Genomic DNA, 18,686 nt, shown 5'->3' with positions numbered 1-18,686 from the left:
TAATTGATTAAAATTATTTTCTCAGATAATCTAGACTATATATTGGAAGTGTACACTGTGTAAATACTAATTTCACAAACATTATGGAAACTATTAACATTTGATTCCCACTGTTGTATGCCCATATAATAATATAATATATATATAGCTCTTAAAATGCCTGTGGACCTGCACTGGCTTGTTGTTACCATCTGCAGATCCTTCAGGCAAATTATGTGCCTAAAACTGCTTTGATTCGTGCAAGTTCTTTATTTTTTAAAATCCAGACACACCTGCAGCACACGGTCCAACCACAGCATTCATTAGAAACCATCTTGTGGCTAAACTGGCTAAGCTTTTATTTAGCCATCAATTGAAGATAAATCATTGATAACTCTTCCCTAGAGGCCTAACGAGCACTATCTAGTTGTTTAGAGCCCAATATGGACAGGTTTGACATCCCTACATTATTCAGTTAGAACCAAAAACAATTAAAGACGAAAAAAAAAAAAAAAAAAAAAAAACACAAATGAATGTAAGCTCAGTGTAAAATATTCAGGTTTAATCTGAGAGTATTCACATTCAAATAAATGGTAAGCAAATTATAATCCTTTTAATATTCATGTTATCTGTTTTTATGGGCTCAAGAGTAATTGGGTAAACAAAGAATACAGTAACATAATTTTAATCTGCACTGTGAAGTGACATCCAGTGAGTCTAATTCATTTGACTGAATCTTAGCAGACAATACATACACGCATACAGCTATACATCCCTGAATAGGCATGCACTTCAGTGCAAACATTGCATTGCATTCCACTTTTTATTGCCATGCATCAATAGTGCAATAATCCCCTTACATTGTATATAGAACACACATAACATACATTAAATCATACATTAAAATATCAAAAATCCCTTTTCTCCTGTAAAGCTAAGCTTGATATGACAAAGAAGATGCATTGCTGTCTATCTAAAAAACTTCTCAGAATATCAAAATCTAATAAAATCAGAAGAAAAGTTGACACACAGGACTCAGGATAGCCCAGCAGTGCTCTGAGACACAATTCTATGGAGAGATGAAACAAATGCACACACATGCATCCTTTTATAAATGTTGCTGGACAGACTGGACAAGCTTTACAGAATGTAGGATGAATCATTCTTAACGTAATTATAAACAGTTCTGCCAAATTATTAAGTTGTTAAATATTCATATTAGTTTACAAGTCACATGGAATATCTAGTTCAACTGCAGTTTCTGAGCAGCTTAGCAATGGAAACATTAAATTTGGAATATAACACTATAGAAACGTTTATTTCCTTTGTCTAATGCAATTCCTATTTTGAGGCTCCCTCTGTTCAGCTTAGAGTATTTATTTATTAATTTTTTTATAACACACTGTACCCTGATGGCTAATGACTCATATGAAAGTAGATACTTGGGGTCCAAAAATGGACCCATTGGTTTTTAGTATTTGGTAAATTAAATAACCTGTTATTGATTATATGTTGTGATAATGTTTCAATTAAAAAAAAAAAAACTTCTCCATACAGCCACAAACCTCTGTAAATTACCCAAAAGTAAAAAGGAAATAAAAATAAAACATATTTAATGGGCGGAGATGTGGGCTATTAGCTAGCTAACCTTAACAACAAGCTAGTTAACACACTAATGTAAATCTAGCAATGAGCTAGCTAACCTTAGCAACGAGCTAGTTAACACATTAATGTTACCAGGGAGAGAACTAAAGCTAGCAATGAGCTAGCTAACCTTAGCAACGAGCCAGTTAACACACTAATGTTACCAGGAATATAACTAAATCTAGCAATGAGCTAGCTAACCTTAGCAACGAGCTAGTTCATACAGTTATGTTACCAGGGAGATAACTAAAGCTAGCAATGAGATAGCTAACCTTAGCAACAAGCTAGTTAACACACTAATGTTACCAAGGAGAGAACTAAAGCTAGCAATGAGCTAGCTAACCTTAGCAACGAGCTAGTTAACACATTAATGTTACCAGGGAGAGAACTAAAGCTAGCAATGAGCTAGCTAACCTTAGCAACGAGCCAGTTAACACACTAATGTTACCAGGAATATAACTAAATCTAGCAATGAGCTAGCTAACCTTAGCAACGAGCTAGTTTACACAGTAATGTTACCAGGGAGAGAACTAAAGCTAGCAATTAGCTAGCTAACCTTAGCAACGAGCCTAGAGGTTTGTTTGCTGCTGGTTGTGAATCAAAATGTTCTTTTTTAAAAGTTTTTGTTTGAGGGCACAACGTGATTGTTTTCACATTTTATAATTAAAATAAATGGAAATTGATTCAGTTGGGTTCATGTGGTGAATGCTGATCAAGTTTATAAAGAGATATAGATTAATCATCATTCTGATAAATAGAGAAGATACTTTAATGTATTTCAGAAATCGGTCTCGGTCTTTCCCAGTCTTGGTCTTGACTCGGACTTGGCTCTAGCGGTCTTGACTCGCAATTGTAACATCACAATTATTTCTGGGACAAAATATCATTACAAAATCCTAGTTATCGTGACAGACCTACATGGAAATTCGTTTTTTTTTACTGCTTTATTAATGTTTACAATATTTAAAGCTTGTTCAGCCTGTCTACAGTAACTGTGTGCATATTAGGATGAATATAAATACCTGACAACAACTGGAAGGAGTCCAGAATCCCACCACCTTTAAGTCAATATACCCTTGCATCCCTCAAAACTCCTGAGGTTTAAAGATCTCCTGAAGTTAAAGATCTACCACAGGGTTTTCTGCTGGAGGGCTCATGATCTGGCAGGTTCAACATTCTTCTGAAAGTAGGCAGGACTAGAGATGTTTCCAGCTGGTTCATAGAAGATAACAGTGATGAACATCCCTTTCCCATCTGTTGCCTGTCCAACTCCAGCACGTTCTGTAGACTTCCACACCATCTGAGTGAAGTTTCCTATCAATCACATGCAGGATTATTTAAATATACCTGCTCAGACAAGACACAGAGTCACATGTTAAATTCACAAATCATTTTTATAAAGTTCGCAGGATAACTAATAGCTTACCAGCTGCACTCTGAAAGGAAGGTGTGGAAAAGTTGTATTTGGAACGTTCCTTGTACCATGAGTCAGCAATCTCTTGACCTACAAGGAAGGAGGCAGTAATGATAATCACAATCATATGCTGTAATATCTACACAATCTATTATGTTGCCATCTTCATCTGCATAATACAACCCAACAACATGCAGGTCATGTGATGGAGTGAGTGGTTTCCTTCCATTATACCAAACACTCTAACAAAATCATATAAAGCATGCACAAGTTAAATGGGGGTGAATGGGGCCTAAACGGTTAAGTATGTTAATTAATTTATTATGAATTATATATAATATGCTGGAACTTTCTATGTGCTATTCTGAAAACTTAACGTAACATAAGTCAGGATTTTATTAATTGTTTAAGTATTTCATGTTTTGTTTTAAGAAGGTCAGTGCAGTTGTATAAAAAAACATATATAGTATTTTATTAAATTATAAAGCTTCATATAAACTCATTCATTTAACATTAAAGTTTATAAGAATTTTGTTTCTTTTTTTGCTTGTTGATCTATAAGTGGTTTTCCAATTTTACAAGTATTGTATCATTATCTTAGCACCTAAAGCAGGGATGTTTTGAAGGTTGAGGATTATAAATGTATAAATCTGTGTAAAATACTAATATGTCTAATGTTTCATACATTTAAAACTGTATGGGGTCGAACTAAGCTTTAAAGAACACAAGTGCATACAAAATATGTTCTAGACACTGCAAATATAATAATATTCAAGCTTTATGTTTACTTGAATATCATTAGGAAACATCATTAAATCTTAAGCACAACATATTGATTGTAAGCCAAATAGATCCATTTTAATGCAATTCCAGATACAGGTCAAAACCATGCATCTCCAGTTTTACTGTCTTTGATTTAGATGTAAATCTGTCAGTTGTTCTTAAATTGTGTAAAAAATAATGACAAAATGTTGAATGAACCAACTGAAACTTTTACTCTTACCTGGATTAAAATCTTTTTACATTAACTTCCATTTAAAATGAATACAAGTTTTTCCTTCTCCAGTAAAGTTGTCATTTTTTAGATTTTTATGTGTGCGACAGTGAGTAAGATAATATTCTATATAATTCTGGAGTAATTTATCACTTTTAATTACATTTATTTGTTTTCAATGTGTGAGGTACGGTGGCCGAGAAAGCCCAACGCAGTGCAAATTGAAAAGCGCTGCAAAAGCACAAAACACATCCATCAAAATTACAACACAGGCGCAGCAAATAGAAAAATGCGCTGCAACTAGAAAAACGCGCTGCAAATAGAAAAACGCGCTGCAAATAGAACCACAACACAACGGAAGTGAGTCACAACACAACGGAATTTTCCCGGGGGACCTTAAAAGATGCTGTACCAGCTAAGCTGCGTCTTCAGTAACGTCTCGGACTTCACTATGTGTACAAAGGACAATAAGTGGCAAACAAGGCGTTTTGTGAAGCAGAACTTTTAATAATATGCACACAACCGTGGTAATCACAGGTAATAAACATCACTTACTTTTCAGAAGCTTGTTTGCCACTTATTGTCCTTTGTATACAGCTGGTACAGCATCTTTTAAGGTCCCCCGGGAAAATTCCGTTGTGTTGTGACTCACTTCTGTTGTGTTGTGGTTCTATTTGCAGCGCGTTTTTCTTTTTGCAGCGCGTTTTTCTTTTTGCTGCGCCTGTGTTGTAATTTTGATGGATGTGTTTTGTGCTTTTGCAGCGCTTTTCAATTTGCACTGCGCTGGGCTTTCTCGGCCACCGTAGTGAGGTGGTGAAATGTGCTGATATACATTTTAAAATAACAACTTTAAAAGAAAAAAAGAAGAAAAAAAAAACTGTGTCAGCGATACTGTAGCTGTCCAATAAAAAAACTGTATCTCTTACAAGAGAGCACTAAAAACTTAGTATCCTTCAGCAGAAGTCAATGTAAAAAGAGTTTGATTCAGGTCATTTTTGGGGAATTTCTATTGGTCCATTCATCAATAAATGTTAATACAGTGCAGAAACAGATTGTTCGTTCAAATTATGTAGTAAACTAAAAAATAAAACAATGAGATACTTGATTTTCATTGTACAGCGAAGATATGCATCCAAAAATATAGATAAATAAATTCAAAACCTACATACTTAAATGCAAATGTAGGTCAGCAGTGAAGCCTCTGGTAGATAGATTTACCTTTAATCTGAAAACTGAAATCTGAACTTTTTCCTGAAATTATTTTAAAATGTATTTTCCTAAACGGATTATGAATTCTGTCATTAAATATTTCAAGTTTATCAAATGCCATGTAAACAAATGTGTCAAACAGTATGTCAAATACAGGCTCAATATAGATAGATATTATGGATTAAGAATTAAAATATTTTAATATTTAGTGAATTAGCTCTACATTTGCTGAGGTATATTTGTGATGGAAGTAACTGGTAGTCCTGGCTTACTGGTAGGTGGAATCATGGTGGACGTCCATTTGTAAGACATGGATTGTCCATGGCCTGTCTTGCATTTCAGAGTATTAAGGCTGACCAGGTGAGCCGCCCACTCCTGAGCCTCTTCAGCCAGACTGGGGCAGTGCGAGAGAGGACGTGCACTGTGGCACTCGCGGTATTCATTGATTGCCTTCAGCAGCTGGCTAGAGAAAGTATCTGAGACAGAAAGAGAATTGATATTTAATTTATTAGGGAGTTTGACTGTATTCTTACTGTTTTAACCTTCTAAAGTTCACCACATTATTCATACACCAGTTCAGAAGTTAATGAACAATACATATTAGAAATAAGCCTTAAGATATAATAAATAAATAATAAAAAAAATTCTGATGGCCAATGTGGTTCATTTTATTATTTTGCATTTGGAGATGTTCTGGGATATTGCTCTACATGTACTCACCCTTGCCTGGTGACGGAGTCTTGGTAGGCTTCTTGCTGGTTCCTCCAGCTCCATCTGCTGGACCTAACAGGTATAACAGTTTAGATCTGAGTCTGAGTCCACAGGTCAGACACAGAAAGACCATTTCATCAAAACTCTCCATTCACTATGTATTTACAGATTAACTGCCTTAAAGCTTAAAGTAGAAGCTTCTTAATATTAAAAAGATAATATATAATAAATCATATATACAGTTGTTTTTCACTGCATTAAAACTAATACAAACATTTATAAATAAACACATGAATAATGAATTCAAATACATAAATAAATAAAACCCACAGAAAACAATAACATGTCATGGTAGTTTCATTCAAATATGTTTGAACACAACACCAAAAATACAACAGGTATAGAAAAACAATACCATTTTTTACTGACAGCAATAGTATACACAATTGAATTTAATGAAATATGCATTTACTCACATATATTTATTTAATGTGTGTTTATATAAAACTACAGTAAAAATAATAAATATGTGTAAATAATGCAGATATTTTTATGTATTTGTTTTTGGCCTTTTATAGTTTCTTTTTTTCTTCTTTTATTGTTTCTAAATATTGCTTATTGTTTGTATTTTTACTTCTTTATGTTCTTAGATTTTTTATTAATCTGTATTTGCATTCTAATCATTTTTATTACCTTTGATTTTCTTATCTATGATTTTATGATACCTACTAAATTCTTATTTTTATCTTATTGGTTTTCTATCTAATTTTCAATATCTTATGTCTTGTTTATTTATTCTTTTTCTTTGACAATCCCTTCCCTGTCTACTGGCTGGCCCACATTGTAAATGAGGGCCACCCTCGATATACTCCAAGTTTCAATAAGGTAAATTTATTATTATTTTTATTATTATTATTATTTGTACTTTCACTAAATTGTCCTTACGTGTCCTAAATTGCTCTTTGCATGGATAAAAAAAATGAAAACTGTCCTTTGCCGACAAAAAATGACAACAAAATGAATAAATAAATGAGAAAAATTTATTATCTTAGTTTATTACTTCATGAATCATAATTGATTGAAACAAACATGAACTTTGAAAGCTTACATACCAGACGTGTTTGATTTTGGGTCGACAGGAGTACCCGCCGGCAGGACGTTCTTCTCAAAAGCACCAGGGTTGGTGAAGTTGCCGGGTGGAAGATACTGACCCACAACAAACACTGTTTTACCATCTGTGGCCACTCCATACCCCACCTCCTTAGTGTCCTTCCACACCACCTGAGTGAAGTGACCTGAAGAGAGAATTGAAACAGTTTGATATTGTTTACAGTACTTTGTAAAAATGATATATACCCACTGGAACCTGGAAACACCTACCTATTTCCTGGTGTAGTTGTTGGTAAATTTATAAATCTTAGTATCTGCTAGTTAATAGTCAGTGTTTGAGCACAGAGTTGCTCATTGGTGGATATTTGGTGAGAAATCTGGTGTGAAATGGTCTTGGGTTGTAGTGAAACAAAACAACAGGCACAAACTTTTGTCAAATAGCCCACCTCTGTCTCCCCCCTCCCAATATGCTGAAATACAGGGCTTTTAGCTGATACTCCTAACAGGTTTACAGTGCTAGCGATAGGGGCATAGCGTTGCCCACGCAACTGGCTATTTTTACACCATTATCAAACTCAAAGTAGCTCCACACTTCATTGGTAGAATTCTGAGAGCCCTGACATTTAAAACGAGGCTCTGAAACTTTGAGAGGGCACAGGTAGTTTATTACACAATGGTGTAAAAATAGTGATTTCTTTGCATAGGTAACTCTTTGCCCCTATCACTAGCATTTTAAGCATGTTGGGAGCATCGGCTAAAATCACTATATTTTGGAAAGCTGGGGGTGAACGGAGGTGAAACGTTTTTATTCATTATCATGTTTCACTACACCACAAGTCCATTTCACACCAGATTTCTCCTTTAAACTTGATGGGTATCATCAGAGTTGGTTTATGGAGAGCCTATCCACTTCTAATTCCCCCCGTTATATTAAAACGTTATACCTAGGCCTGGAGCTAGCTAGCTAGCAGGACATGGTGAAGATAGCAGGACACTAAATAATTATATCTAATTGCACAATCCAGTAAAAAGATCAAGTAATCAAGCAAAAAAATGGAATTAGTTTTACTGTATTATATTATTTATTTTGGAATTACCACAGCCAGTTTTAAATGTATTCTGTTCCTCTCTGAGCTTGTGGAGAATACTACTAAGTACTACTACTATGTACCTTATTACCACCCATTGAAAGTAAAATTATAATTAACCCTTTCCAGACGACGGACGCGCGGGCGCGTCAAACGCAGCGTTGCTGGGTGTTTCTATAAATAGATTTGCAATAATACGGCACAGAAACACAGTTCAAACATTTCCTGAATCAACAGAGTCCGCCCTTTTATGATATCCAATCCTGAGTCTGTACGTCACTCAGGTCCGGATTTATATGCCTTTTAGACGAGCAATACGGTCCGCCTCTCTTGTGTGACTGGTGGATTCGCGTGTCTATCACCAGCCTCTCATCTGCGACTGGTGGATTCATGTGTCTGTCACCAGCCTCTCATCTATAATTGGTGGATTCATGTGTCTGTCATCTCTGTTGGTTGTGTAAAACTGACCAATAGGCTTTCAGAAAATCACAAAAAACCCTCCCACACATGATTACATCAGTCTGAGTCATATAGAAAGACACGTGGGGGCGGGGTGTAAACAGTTCACCGCGGCTCAAGTTACAGCAGCGTTAGAGAAGCAGCGGTTTTAGGTAGAAGTGCATCAGCGGCTTTGATTCTTATAATGAGGAAAAATATAGAACCGATCAGGATCCAACTGAAGATCTGTGAGTGTATTTAGTGTATTTATAAAACTGTCACTCATTAGGGATGTTTTGTTATGTGAGTTCGCGAGCTAGCGAGCTAAATGCTGCTGCCGTATGTAGAGAAAGGATCTTTGGGGAAACGCAGGGCTGATAGAGAAGCTGGAATCTCTCTCTCCCTCTCCCATACACACACGCGAACACACACACTCACACACTCTCTCTTTCACACACACACACACACACACACACATACCGACACACACTCTCTCTCTCTCTCTCTCTCTCTCTCTCTCTCTCTCTCACTCACTCACTCACTCACTCACTCACTCATGCACACACACAGTAAACACTGAAGCTAGTTAGGTTTCTATAGTCATGATCTGACAAAATTGATTAGTACACAGTAAATATTTACTTTGCTATTGGAAAATTCATTTTCTACCCATTAGTAAATATTTATTGTATAAAGTTTTTCTTTCTTTTAGTAAAAGTAAGCTTCACTTACAAATTGCATACAAATAAACATTTTATGACCACTGATGGATTGTGCCATATATATCATACTGTTATGTTCAAATTAGACTTTGTTGTATTTAGTTTTATTCTTAATTTTTATTTGTGTGTGTAGTGAATGCAAAACACTGGTAGTCTGTTTAGGTGTAAAGTGAAGTGTAGTGAAATAAAAGAGAGTAAATCCACCGTCTCTTCAGGTGGGCTCTTCTGCATTCCACTTAGGTGAGTGGGAGAAAGGGAAACTTAGTTAGCTTTTATATGTGAAAGTAGGCATTTTCTAATGAACAGACAATGTTTTTTAATACAGTAAAGTAAACATTTACTAATGAACAGTGATTTTTTTTATGTTTATGTCCAAGTTTATGGCTGTTTGCTGTTGTGTCAAGTAGAATGGCAACATGCTACTGAATAAACGTTTTTACAAAAAAATAATTTTATATCTTTATTTTACATTTATATATTATTTTATATATAGTTAACTACTGATGTGAAGCTAAGACTTTAGTAAATCAATTTCAAGCACCAAAACATTTTATCCACACGAGTAAAATATATTTTTAACATTATATAGGAATAATTTTTAAATCGGATTTCACATTTTTGAGGTTTAGGGCCACATAATCTCTTCATACATCCTCCAGGCCACTTATTCCCTTATTATTGAGATAGTTGAGATTATTCTGAACATTTTGATATAAAATATGTGGGTATTATTTTAAATGAAAGTGCCTTTAAAGGCAAAATTAAGAAAATATCCAAAAATCGGGATTATTCCCCTAGTCTGGAAAGGGTTAAGGTGGAATGCAGGTATTGGCCTGGAAAGGTAGTGTAAGGTATATGTTTCTATTAAAGTGGATAGTGAGTTTATATTTAAAGACATGTTCCATTAAACTGTGATCTGTAATTATTAACATTATCCTTTTAGCTGCTGATGTTTTTCAATTAAAGGTCTTCTTTTGCTAAAATGCACTTTTTCTTGTTCTTTGTGAAATACTATAGGTCTCTCTGAGTTATATATGCATGCTGCATGTAGAACTCTTCTTTAACCTCTATTGTCTGCAGTAGCTAGAAAAAAAAAATCAGGAAAAGCATCGTTTTTATGTCAAGCCGTGAATTAGTATTCATGGTCTCGCCCACCTTGGCTCGCGATCTGCCTATGGAACACCACCAGTGAAGTACAATTGAGATAGGTAGGTATATTTTAAGAAATATTTTAGAATATTTTTTAGAACAATGGAATGAGACCTTTAAACTTAAATGTGTTTACTATCTGTGACACCGTGTTCATAGGGGTGCTGACCTGTTGCCGAGGAGAATCCAGGGCGGCTGAAGTTATAGTCTTTAACTTCATTGTACCAGCTGTCCACTGCCTCACGTCCTGCACAAAACAGAAAATTATACCACATGATAAAATTATATTTGATGTAAAGCTCTTGGTAAAAGTGGGAACACTAGAAATGCTCTACTTGCCTGTAAGTGATTTTCCCCCTGAGCTCCAGGCATAGTACAAATTCTCTCCATATTCCTTATTACTGTGCTGAAGGGTTTTGATTGACAGCAGGTAATCTGCCCATGACTTGGCAGAGCGACACAAGTCCTGGCTTATAGTGAGGGGCGGGGCTCCATGCTTATTACGATAAGTGTTGTGGGTCTGCAGGAACTCCACCTCAAAGGAGTCTGGAAAACAGAAAAGAAAAATAATATTAGTTTAAACAGTACAAATGTTCTTTTGGGTGTTTGCAGTAAAATAACCACTCTTTGTTCTATAAAGAACCATAAGTGTGAAGGAACTTTCATTAGCAAAGTCTCTTTCAAAGGTTCCTCACCTCACACATCGTTATTACAACACTGTTCTTTATGGCACCAAAAGTAGTTCTTGTATGGCATTGCTCAAAATCTTTTGTCGCACCTTTTTTTAAAATATTGGAGGTGTTCAGATCGTAGTCAGATCCCTACCACCCTCTGCACTGTTCACTATGGATGGTAATGCCTCCTGTCATGTATTTTCCGGTGCACATGTGACATGCATAACTGTAGCAAATAATGAAACTGGAATGTCGTGCTCTTGACGTGACCTTGCCATAAGCAGGCTGGCCAGTGTTAAGCCTTACTCACAAGATAACACCTCAGCACTTGGTGTAGGCATGTGGGTCTTCCCAGGCCAGACCATGAGGGAACACTTTGGCAAGTCAGTGTAATACATAGAACATTTGAAAGAGGCCTTACTGAATAATAATAAACAGATCATTTATGAGGTCAGATTAGGGCAGAACAATATTGGGGGAAAAATTACTTTGTGATATTTGATATATTAAAAATTGCATGGATTTTCAACTGATTTTGCTAGAAGTCAATAATTAAATATATGGAAACACATTATATAATATAATAACTTTTGTTAATATACCATTAACTAATGATTAATAACTGTTATTTTTCCCATTTTAAGAAACTAAAAAGTTGCTAATATATCTGTAAATACTACTGAACACATTGGCAACATGCACTTGCACTCACTGCAATTGATAAGATACAACAAATAAAAATTTTGTCAGCTTTAAAATTCTTATTAAATAGTGGTTTATTAATGTTAAAATTCTAATGAGCTAATGATTTGTTAACATTTCTAAATACGCATATCCATGCTTATAACTAAGTGTCATGTTTAAACATTTGTTATTATTCATATTCTGATTAACTACTGCTTTGTTCACCTTTACTGATCATTAGTTATAAATATATTAATGAAAGTTATTATTATAAAGTGTTACCAAATACTGTATCCAAAAATAAAGTGAAATAAATTGTAATGGCAGATATAAACCGGATCTGGCAGAATTTAAATGGGAAATAAAATGTGACGTAACACATCCTGCAGTGTAACTATTGTGCATGCACACATTGTGATGATGATGCTGAAATAATATATTGTGCAGCACTACTTTGAATAAAATTTTGTCTGTTTGGATTTGTTGACTCACCCTTGCCCCCTGATGGCCCTTTCTCAGCAGATCCAGAAGGAGTCTTGTCTGGTACAATCCTGAGTCCACTAAGTGCTTCTTTAACTCCATCTACTTGAACTATTCAAGCATTAAAAACATTGAGTTAATCAGAGGTTTAATATGCTGCAGAATTTTACAAATTGCTCATCTCTACTCGCATCAATACTTTTTAAATCAAGGATTATATTGGTTCACACCATTACTAGTGCTAATTCAACACTTACTGTAACAACCACAGTATTTATTTAACAGTAAGAGTGACAAATTGAACTGAAAAGCTAACATACCAGACGTGTTTGATTTTGGGTTGACAGGAGTACCCGCTGGTAGGACGTTCTTCTCAAAAGCACCAGGGTTGGTGAAGTTGCCGGGTGGAAGATACTGACCCACAACAAACACTGTTTTACCATCTGTGGCCACTCCATACCCCACCTCCTTAGTGTCCTTCCACACCACCTGAGTGAAGTGACCTGAAGAGAGAATTAGACATTATATATAAGAAAATATTCTGTATTATTGTATCTTATTATATCTTTATTATATAGAATACATAGAAAACATAGTCAGTATTCAGTCTGACTAGAGCCGGGCAATATGATGATATTTTCTCATATCAAGGTCATTTTTTTATCGTACTGTTAGGTCAGTCACTTCCTGTCTGCCTGCCATGGACTTCAGTGACTTAGAACTACATTTCCCAGAATTCCCCTTATTTCCTGTTCTCTGTGCCCGGTATTGAATATCTTCTACCTTGCGTTCTTTTGCCTTTCGTACATGACCTCTGCTTGTTTGTTTACTGACTACTGCTTTAGCTTAGCCCCTTCAGTTTATGATAGTGTTCTGGTTTGACCCTTGCCTGTTTTTGGACCTTGTTCTCTGCCTTGCCCATGGTTAGTGTTGTTGATCTTCTGTGTATGACCTTCTGCTTCAACCAATCTGGTATGTTGTTTATTTATTTATGCTGCCGTACTGTTGTTAATTAGTTCAGTATAATAAAGGATGAAGGACAGGACAGTTTGAATAAAAAAAAACACTGAGTTCAGCTTTGGACAGTGTTTAAACTATATATTTTTTATCATGTGTAGATAAATATCCTGAAAATGTTTTTAAATATTGTGATGTAATATTTTTACAATTCTTTTTACCTTAGTAGCTCAGTGGTGAATATTTAGTGGTAACACTTAAAATATTATATTTTATATACTATAACATTTCTGAATAATACTGTGGAATCTGATATTTATTAGATGTAATGATTAATGACATATTTATTAAATGTTAAACCCCCAGTCTGACAACATTAGCCTAGCTAGCCTGATAGCATTGTGTTCAAGAAAACCTGGTTAAGATGCTGGCTTACTAAAACTTCACTTAAAATAAAATTAATTTTATAATTATGGGTCAAGTAACTGCTGTTAAAAGTATAGAAAGCTAAAAGAAAGAACATTCTAAGATATTGACTCTGGTGCTAAGCTAATCTCTGCTTATCTACTTTAGCTCAAGAACAGTTTTTACTGCTAGCTGGTTTTAAATGGTTTAACTAGTTGTTGTTTAGATAGATAGATAGATAGATAGATAGATAGATAGATAGATAGATAGATAGATAGATAGATAGATAGATAGATAGATAGATAGATAGATAGATAGATAGATAGATAGATAGATAGATAGATAGATAGATAGATAGATAGATAGATAGAATAAGAAACATATTCAAACATAAATTAAAACACAGAAGAATAAAAAAATATATAGATATAAACACACTAGAAATGTACCTGAACACACATCCCTTCCAGGTGTACTGACCTGTTCCAGAGGAGAATCCAGGTCTGCTGAAGTTATAGTCTTTAATTTCATTGTACCAGCTGTCCACTGCCTCACGCCCTGCACATACAGACAATTATACCATGTGATGAATTTATCTACAAATCAAAAGTTTGAACACACCTTCTCAATGTTTCTAATGATTTTTAATCCTACATTGTAAATGAATACTGAATTCATGCAGACCAGGAAGGAACACATAAGGAATCATGTAGTAAATTAAACGTCTTAAACAAACCAAAATACCAAAATAAATGTGAAGCATTTATGTTTAAGCTCTTTTCTTGGGTGCTGTGCAACAAAGAAATCTCTTGGTCTTCCTTTCCTAGTGCGGTCCTGATGAGAGCTAGTTTCATCGTAATGTTTTTGATGGTCTTTGAGACTGCACTTGAGAATACTTTCAAAGTTTCTGAAATTCTTGGATTAACTGACGGATTCAGCTGTTTAATGCCGTAAAAGGTGACTAAATCTCATAAAGCTGACTGAGAAAATCCAGCCAAGATGTTCAAAGCTGTCATCTAAACAAAGGGTGCATACTTTAAAGAATATAAAATATAAAATATATATTCTGGTTTTTTTAACCAAAACACATTTTTTTGTTTACTAAATCCTTCCTTATGTTTTTCTTCATAGTTTGGAACGACAGTAGTAAATAACAATGCAGAACATTTTCCAATAATAAAAAAAACATTGAATTTAAGGTGCTTCACTTGCCTGTAAGTGATTTTCCTCCTGAGCTAAAGGCATAGTACAAGTTCTCTCCATATTCCCTATTACTGTGCTGAAGGGTTTTGTTTGACAGCAGGTGCTCCGCCCATTTCTTGGCAGAGCGACTCAAGTCCTGGCTTATAGTGAGGGGCGGGGCTCCATGCTTTTTACGATAAGTGTTGTGGGTCTGCAGGAACTCCTCCTCAAAGCTGCCACCTGGACGACAGATCAGAAATATATTCTTCTAATAATGGCTGTTAATATCTTCTATAGCGTATTCCCGGTACACATGGAACACTTACATGTCTGCAGAACGTCAGAAATCAAAATCTCTGGCACACATTATCATATATTGCCTTGCCATGAGCACATTGGCCAGGGTTTAACCTTACTCTCAAGATAACACAAACCTAAACGTATAAAGGTGTGGACATTTTCTCCCTTCACATTTCTGAAAATATTTTATTGCCTCTTTTAATGGGAGAACACTATAGAAATGCAACCTAGATATAACTTAGAGTGGTCAGTGACCAGCTTGTATAGCAGTATAGATTTATTTGGGTACAATTCTCCCATACTGGACACTGGATATTCAATATGGCATCTCATAGCAAAGAACTTGTTGAGGATGTACGAAATAGAGTTGTTGAGTTATTCAAGGATAGTGTAACTGTCAGAGTGACATGTTTATTAGAATTGTTATGTTTATTTATCATTATATATGCATTGTAATCTAATTTCATATGGTTGTGAAAAAGGTTGTGTAAAAATTAATAGGAAAAGATCTAAAAATGAGGGTTAAATGTGTTTATAAATAGATCTCTAAAATAGTATTTGGTTAAAAAAGAGTACTTGGTTCAGTGTTGCTTTACTGTGGAGCGTAATGAGTCACGTGACGCGAGTTAGTTAGATGGGTAACTGGAGAATTGTGGGTCAGAACTAACTTGGCGGCAGAAAGAGAAGACTAACTAAGCAGCAGAGGGAGAACAACAACTATAGCTAACACGAGGTCGAATGGCGCACACGCTAAATGTTTATATCTGTTTAATATTGTTTGTTAATGTGTTTAATATATAATTAATCTTGTGTTTCGAGTTGTACACAGTATTGTTGTGCTAGCTAGCATATGCTGAACGGATGCTTTGTTTTGTTGTAGTTTTCACGGTGTCCGATGAAGAGAGAGAGAGAGAAAATAAATCTTCAAAAGACATCAGTATGACTCGTGGCCATTAGGCTATAAGAACATTGCTAACACCCTGAAGCTGAGATACAGCACACTGGCCAAGGACATACAACAGTTTTCCAAGACGGGTTCCACTCAGAACAGGCCTCCCCTGGGTCAACCAAAGAAGTCCACGTGTTCAGTGTAATATCCAGGTTAAGGTTGGCTTCAAAAAACAGACACGCGAGTGCTGCCAGCATTGCTGCAGAGGTTGAAGAATTGGGAGGTCAGCCTGCAGTGCTCAGACCATGAACTGCACACTGCATCAACTTGGTCTGCATAGCCGTCATCCCAGAAGGAAGCATTGTCTGTACGTACTACAGTCGATTCAGATGTATTTGACTGGCATGTTAGTTTAATTCATAATACACGTAAAATTGAAAGAGGCCTTAATAATAAACTTCTAATTTAATTGAAATGAAACTAGTATTTTTTAACTTGACTCACCCTTTCCACCTGATGGACCTTTCTCAGTCTTGTTTGTCAGAGTGCCGAGATCACCAAGTGCTTGTCCAGCTGTATCTACTTTAACTACAAGCAAAAATTATTAAGTCAATAAAAGACTTGCAAAAACACTGCAAGATTTTGCTAAATCTCATACCAAACACACTAATTAAATACACAAACCAATACTTTTTAATAGAAATAATTTGTTAAAATAGTTATTTCTTCAGTAATAAAAAAAATACATTTCTAAATTAAAGAAAACAATTTGAACGTTAACTAAAACATACCAGACGTGTTTGATTTTGGGTCGAGAGGAGTACCCGCTGGTAGGACGTTCTTCTCAAAAGCACCAGGGTTGGTGAAGTTGCCGGGTGGAAGATACTGACCCACAACAAACACTGTTTTCCCATCTGTGGCCACTCCATACCCCAACTCTTTAGTGTCCTTCCACACCACCTGAGTGAAGTGACCTGAAGAGACCGACAGAACTGGCTGTTATATTGCTTATGAAACATAAAAAAAACCCTTGTGTTTTAACTAGAATGTATGTATGCACTGTCCAGCGTATTACAATTACCCTACATTATAATAAAAGCAGTTTGGAACTGTGGAGGGACCCACAGTTGGAGACTGTGAGTGGAGAAGGGATAAAATATTGTGTTTAATGGTACCAGTGTGCTGAAACAACCATCCCTGCTAAGCCTAATATATTTATTCTAAAAACTGGGGTGTCGGATTGCTTTTCACCAGAGTTTTTCTGGCCACATCTTTAAGCATCTTAACGTACTTATGTCACATGTACAGCCTCTAAAATGAGGATCTGGCTCAGTTTTACTGATCACGAGCAACTGGTGGAGCAATGGAGACTTCAGAAGTGGGAACTCAGTATTTATTTACACTGACAAAACTGACAACTGTATATAATAACTCTCATATTCTCTGAAGACATTTCCCTCAGCAGTTTCTGACTGAGCATGCTCTCTCATCATCCGCTCTGAAAGGAGACCGCATCACACCCGCCCAGTTAAATTATTCTTCCGCATGCTCTGGGCGCTAAATCCTCCAAATCCCGAAACTTACAGACTTCAAGCTTTAATGAACCTTAAGGAAATTACCTTTTTTTTTAATTATCTTTCATTGAAGGTGCATTTTCTTGATGATATTTTCTTGTTACAAATCGAAGAAATATATAATATATAATATTTGAGAACACTATGTAGAGCACGATAAACTATCAATAACATAATATTAAGTCAACTGTGGGCCTGTAGCAAGTGCTTTTAAGGGGTAGAGGGCATTTAAAGAACTGTGCACTCTAAAATTAGGGGCAACACATGTACCTGTTATTGAATGGAAGTGTAAGTAAAGTGTTTCTTTTAATCAGGCCAGCGCAACAGAAAAGACGTCCTGTAACTATGTAATTAGTCGCCACTGTTGATGTGCTGTTATCATTAAATGTGATGTGTCTAATTACTGTACAGTGTTGTCTAAGTGCTGTTTAATAAGTACTGACCTGTTCCAGAGGAGAATCCAGGTCTGCTGTAGTTATAGTCTTTAACTTCATTGTACCAGCTGTCCACTGCCTCACGCCCTGAGAAAAATATCAACATTCATACATTTACATTTATGGCTTTATCACATGCTTTTATTCAAAGGTGCTTAGGCTATGTTTAGGCTGCAGGTAATTTGGAGTTGGGCTGGTATTCTGAACATAGCCTAAGTTCCTGATATAGACCATACTGCAGTTTAGATCTATTGAAATGTTTCTTTTATTTGCAAGTGATTAAATCTGATTTGCATCACAACATCACAAATTTGTTATCACCCATGGTAAAACCCAATTTGATTGTCCAGAGCATCCATGCTTTGACACATCAGTACAATTGCTATTGCTATTGCTTTCCAACAACCTCCAAGTGTGGTTTGGATCTGATTTGCAAAAATAGAATTTCATTTGGTTTCTCGCTGTCCAGATATGTAAAAAAAATTGCATTGCATGCGGTTTCTGTATGTTCAGACTATCAAAAATCAATCTGGATACAATCTAGATATGCCAAAAATAGGATTTCATTTGCTTTCTGCTTGTTCAGACTATCACATCTTAATCTGAAACAAAACTTTATATGGCAAACAAATCTGATTTCATGTGGTTT

General features: G+C 35.5%; 1 protein-coding gene across 6 annotated transcripts in view; it reads right to left on the bottom strand.

The window, feature by feature from the left end:
• Positions 1-520: 520 nt before the first annotated feature.
• glipr2 (GLI pathogenesis-related 2) overlaps positions 521-18,686 on the bottom strand; it is a 28,507-nt gene continuing 10,341 nt past the window's right edge. The window contains exons 4-15 of one of the 6 annotated variants that reach the window (XM_049472965.1): positions 18,047-18,124; positions 16,821-17,003; positions 16,534-16,617; positions 14,871-15,080; positions 14,139-14,216; positions 7,064-7,246; positions 5,961-6,023; positions 5,513-5,716; positions 3,050-3,127; positions 2,109-2,937; positions 1,896-1,966; positions 521-1,824 (exon numbers count right to left, since the gene is read on the bottom strand). In XM_049472965.1, the coding sequence (XP_049328922.1) occupies positions 2,777-2,937; positions 3,050-3,127; positions 5,513-5,716; positions 5,961-6,023; positions 7,064-7,246; positions 14,139-14,216; positions 14,871-15,080; positions 16,534-16,617; positions 16,821-17,003; positions 18,047-18,124 (1,322 nt within the window). In that variant the 3' untranslated portion in view covers positions 521-1,824; positions 1,896-1,966; positions 2,109-2,776. Of the gene's footprint in view, positions 1,825-1,895; positions 2,938-3,049; positions 3,128-5,512; positions 5,717-5,960; positions 6,024-7,063; positions 7,247-12,616; positions 12,800-14,138; positions 14,217-14,870; positions 15,081-16,533; positions 16,618-16,820; positions 17,004-18,046; positions 18,125-18,686 lie in introns of all 6 variants that reach the window. The other 5 variants (XM_049472962.1, XM_049472961.1, XM_049472963.1 and 2 more) reach the window with 5 other exon arrangements.

The sequence above is a fragment of the Astyanax mexicanus genome, chromosome 1, assembly GCF_023375975.1.
Source record: "Astyanax mexicanus isolate ESR-SI-001 chromosome 1, AstMex3_surface, whole genome shotgun sequence".
Lineage (NCBI taxonomy): Eukaryota > Metazoa > Chordata > Actinopteri > Characiformes > Acestrorhamphidae > Astyanax > Astyanax mexicanus.
This window is presented reverse-complemented; position numbering and strand designations above follow the sequence as displayed.